A 5288-nucleotide genomic window follows, 5' to 3' on the forward strand; every position below is an offset into this window, starting at 1 on the left:
TATATGTGCTAACTACCACTGATTAGCTCTTCCAAGATAGTAACATCCCATAAACACACCCTTGGCAAAAGCGAATTCAGTAAAATAGTTTGTCTCACATGCAATTCGCCAGTCCAGGATAAAAGAAAATCAAGAGAAAACTCTGAGAGAGAACTCAAGTGTTTTGCTGTAGCAGGCAGAGATGAATAGCAGCTTCCAAACCCTAACAGTTACTGAAACTTTAACTAAAATCCTGGTTCTGTGGGAGCTTGACCCCACCCCTTCATGCTGCTTCTATTGTTCCAACTTTTTTTAAAAAAGCAAAGCTTGCTTGGCCCACAGCAGATGGCTGACCTCTAAGTTTATAACACTTGCTTTCAAAGAATCATCATAGAACAAATCCTTCTTAAAGCCACATCTCGTAACACCAGGCATATATGGCTGTGGGCCAAGTGCTAGAAAATGGGATTAGAATAATTGGGTGGTTGATTTTAGCCAGCACAGACTCAATGGGCCAAAGGACCTTTTTCTGTGCTGTAGAGCTCCGTGACTCTTAACTCCAATTGTCAGAGTGTGTAGTAAGGTGTGTGATAAAGTCTATTTGAATTTTTGAATTTTGAACTAGTGGCATATAGATTTTCCTTGTGTCTGAAGGGGTTTGATGATTAACTTATAAACATTTCTGTCATTTCTGGTGAGTTTTCTTAAAGCACAGTGTTAGAGAGAGACCTCCTGGAGAGTTTTATATACCTTTCGAGAGTTTATGAGCGAACATAGTAAATGGAGTAGTACATTAAGCTTTCAGTTAGAAGATTCTAGAATTTGTGGGGAGGCTCAGGACATACATCTGTAGCTTAAGCTATATTGTTTTGACATTAATATTGTGTCGTTATGAGTGTCACTCTGGGTATAATCTCTGAATCTGCAATAAAAGTCATGCCTGGAGGAGTTACCTTGGGTTCAACTCAATTTCAGAAAGATGTCACTTTCTGGCTCACTAATGAATCAGCTCTTCCTGATACCAACCAACTGAGGTGTTACTGATTAAGATGACCAATTTCACGCTGACCATGGGGGCTAGTTTACTATTGGCTTCGATAGTCTGATCAATAAGATCAGATAACAGCTTTGGCACCAACACCAAACTAACAAACGCAACGGTAATGATTCCCTTACTCTGGATATCCGGATATTTCATCATGAGAAGGAGTCCCCAGCAGATGGTGATGGAAGTAGTTTCTGTGCCGGCAGCAAACAGGTCAATGATTGTAATCAGCGTGTCCGTTTTCTGAATTTCCACATCTTGGCCTCTCAATTCCTTCAAGACAAAATAGAATAAAGGAGAAGGAGCCACGTTTTCGAGGCAAATATCTGAGTGGATGGGTCTGTGTGGTTGGGGACAGTGGTTGTCTTGCCCAAGAGCTACTGTCACCTGGAATGTTAGTTTGGAAGAAGAACCAGACCAGACTCCAAACATTAACACTGTTTCACTCCTCACAGATGCAGCCAAACCTGCTGAGTTTCTCTAGAGCTTTCTGTTCTTCTCTCAGATTGACAGCATCCGCAGTATTTTCCCCCGGAATGTGAGCCTGGAATTCTGGATCAGTCAGCCCGGTGACATTACCGCAACACCAACCACTTCACATTGGAGAACAATCAGCTTACACTCGGCTTTTTCCGTTCTGTCATTCTTACAGACGCAACTCGTCTTTTTTATTTAAATTGAGGTGCAGTGCAGTTCAACCTTTATGGGACTTAACCTAACATCCTCCAATGTACCGCACTTTCCTGCACACTGTGCTCCCCAAACTAACGCACACAGCTCATTTTTTTAAGTGAGGTTCTTTCACAAGATGTGGGCATCACTGGGTATAGAATCATCAAACCCCTACAGTGCAGATCCAGGCCATTTAGCCCATCAAATCTATGCCAATCCTCCAGATATCATCCCACACAGACTACACCTCCCTTCCCCCCTCCACCCACCCCCCATTCCTTTAATCCTGCATTTCCCATGGCCAATCTACCTAACCTGCACATCTTTGGACTGTGGGAGGAAACCAGAGTACCCAGAGAAAACCCACATAGACACGAGGAGAATGTGTAAACTCCACACAGTCACCGAAGGAAGCCAGATCCCTGGTGCTGTTTTGGGCAGCAGTGCTAAGCACTGAGCCACCGTGCTGCCCATTTATTGCCCGTCCCAAATTGCCCAGAGGACAGTTAAGAGTCAACCACCTTTCAGCAAGTCAGCCGTCACATTTAGATTTATTTAGATTTATTTATTTGTCACACGTACTAAGTATAGGAATACATAAGTACAGCAAAAAAAGTGCCTGACTGTAAAGGACAACACCTTCCTGACATTTGTCAACCATGAGTCACAAGTTGGAGGGTAAAGACTGAACAGTCTCCCCACGATGTTGAGTTCCCTGCCCATGAGGAGTATGATGCCTGACGTAGTGGAGAGAGAGACCTTCACCTAAACCCTGGATTCAGAAGGGATTCAATTAACCTGTGGACAGGAATACTGCTCTCCCATCTCCTCACCTTGACCTGACAGGAGCCCAGCTCTGCTGCATGGGCTACCATGTTGTCAAATGTCCTGCAGCCTCCAGAAGACACCTCCTGAGGGGATGGGGGGGTATGTTGGTGGAGAGGATGGTGTTGATTAAATTCTACTCACCGGGTTGGACTTTAGGAGTTGGCAGAGCCAATTGAGAAGCCCTTTTTTTAAAAAAAGGAACATATGAAGTCGAGATAACAAGGTGTAGAGCTGGATGAACAGAGCAGGCCAGGCAGCATCAGAGGAGCAGGAAGGCTGACATTTCGGGCCTAGACCCTTCATGAAGTCTTTGGCTTTATTGGCAGAGAATCCAAATGTGAGGAAGTTACCTTAAACCTCTATATATAAGGAAAAGAAAGCCTGGTGTGGCTTCAGCTGGTGCAGAACAGATTGAGACGAATGAATGTGTTCCTAGGTGTTGTATTAATTCCCAGGAATGTGGAGAGATTGCGGGAAGCTGGGGGCTTTAGTCCCCTCAGAATCAAGAAGATTAAGAGGAAATTGAACAGAACCGAAGTCACGAATGGTGTTGATTGGAAAAATAAAAGTCAAACTGGCAGGAGGAGGGTCAGAGGACTCAGATTTAATGTGATTTCCAAGAAAGCCCCCAGAGCTGAAGGAATGTTTATTTTTCTTGCAAGGTACTTAACGCAATGTGGTGCAGACAGATTCAGAGTAAACATTTAGGTAATGATGCAAGATTGGGACAGGAAGGGACAGAGAGCCATCGAGGCTGGGTTGTTAAGTATATTCAAGGCTGAGATAGAGAGGTTTTGAATCAGTGAGGGAATCGAGGGTTATGAGGTAAAGTCAGGCAAGTGGCATTGAGGATTATCAGATCAGCCATGATCTCATCAAATGACAGAATAGTTTTGATGGGCTGAATGGACTACTTCTGCTCCTACATCTTACAGTCTGTGGTCTTATTCATGAGGGTTGGATAAATACATGAAGGGAAACAAGTGATGGGCCAGTGGAAAAGAATAGGGGAGTGGGATAGTTCTACCAATGAACAAATCGATACAATGGGCCAAACGGCCTCCTTCTTTGCTATGTCACCCTCCAATTCTCTAAAGGAAAGTTGTCTCCCCTGTCTGAATTCACCATTAGGCTTCAATCCATTCTGGCAGCACAGCAGAAATGGAGGGGCTGGTCTTAATGAATCTGAGGTTTAAATTCATTCATCTCATAGATATTGATATCCCAGACAAAATGAGAAGAGTACAGCTCCAAAACACTGAACAACATTTCCAAGTGTAATTTGAAGGGCATTATTCAGGGAAAATAATGTATAAAATAAGTAAAAGCTTCTCACCAAATACATTCTGAAAAGACTTCTCTCTCATGTTGTCTTTTGCAAGATTGAAACTCACACATCCTTGGGGGACGTGTAATCGTAATGTCACTGGAATAGTCATCGAGATGCTAGGCTAATATACCCATGGTCCCACATGTGTTCAAAGCCTACCAGAGCAGATGCAGGGAAGCTTGAATAAAAATCTGCAAGTGATAACTGGTCTAATGGTGACCATGTAACAACAGTCAATTATTATAAAAACCCATCTGGTTCGCTAATGTCCTTGACGGAAGGAAATCTGCCATCCTTACCTGGTCTGGTCTCCATGTGACTCCAGACTCACAGCAATGTGGGTGACTCTTAACTGCCCTCTGGGTAATAAGTGCTGGCCCAGCTACTGTCACTCACATTCTGTGTCTACACAAAAGAAATCAATGCTATATGCTGGACACAAATGGCATCCACATGATGTAATGAGCACTATGATTAGAAACAAAATCAGACACAGTGAGTGCTCGAAGCTACACATTAGTAGATCTATCCAGTACCCAGGAGCTTCACTGCATGATACAATAACAGATGTTTAATACAGAACGTTCCTCGTCACAAAACTAACGCCCTAGGTGTGGAGTCTGAGATCTGTGGAGGTTCCCCTCCCGCTGCAAAGGTGTGTCACTGTACCTGTTGGTGTCTCATAATTAAGGCCTCATTTAGGGTTTGGATGCTGTTCTCGCTCAAGGTTTCTTCAGCTGCTTTGAAGAAACCGTCGAAGATTTCCATAATCTTATCTCGATTTTCAATAATCTTCCTGTGACCCGGGATCAGAAATCCCAGAGACGGGTAACAATTATACAGCTGGATAGCAAGAAGAGAACAAATAAGGTCAGGTCTTGTTTAGTTTGTCCGTAGTCAATGCGTTGGCCAAGTTACCTACAGTGACATAAAACAAAGAACTGATAGAAATCACAAACAAAAACAGAAATTGCCAGAAGAACTCAGCAGGTCTGGCAGCATCTGTAGGAAGAAAGCAGAGTTAACATTGCGAGTTCAGTGACTCTATATCAGAACTTGTACAGACAGTGACACATACCCAGGAGATAGCAGACTGACCAGCCTCTCCTTCACTCCGTCAATTTCCTTTCCTTTTAACGCTAGTCTATAATGAATGATCCAATAACACCCATTTTAAGCAAACATCCAACATCAGAAGGATCGAAACTGGAAGTCAAACCCACCACATTGCTATTGTGTGGTTTGCATCAAAATTATCCCAAGGAAGATTGAGTGTGTTTCAGAGTCCTGGTACATTAATGTAGTCAGGAGATTACCTGCGTTTTAACCAATTCCATTCATGATTCAATGTGAAAAAATTATAGCGTAGAAAACTGCAACAGGTTGCTTTTCCCTTTCTGGCTTGGTGAAACTGCTTCCTGAGGACTGGCATAA

At 43.2% G+C, this 5288-nt stretch overlaps 1 protein-coding gene across 1 annotated transcript; it reads right to left on the reverse strand.

The window, feature by feature from the left end:
* Positions 1-1048: 1048 nt before the first annotated feature.
* LOC125482269 (cytochrome P450 2E1-like) lies at positions 1049-4697 on the reverse strand (the record flags this gene model as incomplete). Its single annotated transcript, XM_048594311.1, has 2 exons — positions 1049-1297; positions 4524-4697. Coding segments are annotated over 2 exons (423 nt in total), but the record flags the coding sequence as incomplete, so codon positions are not given.
* Positions 4698-5288: the final 591 nt, after the last annotated feature.

This window comes from Rhincodon typus, unplaced genomic scaffold, assembly GCF_021869965.1.
Source record: "Rhincodon typus isolate 14 unplaced genomic scaffold, sRhiTyp1.1 hic_rhity00007988, whole genome shotgun sequence".
NCBI lineage: Eukaryota > Metazoa > Chordata > Chondrichthyes > Orectolobiformes > Rhincodontidae > Rhincodon > Rhincodon typus.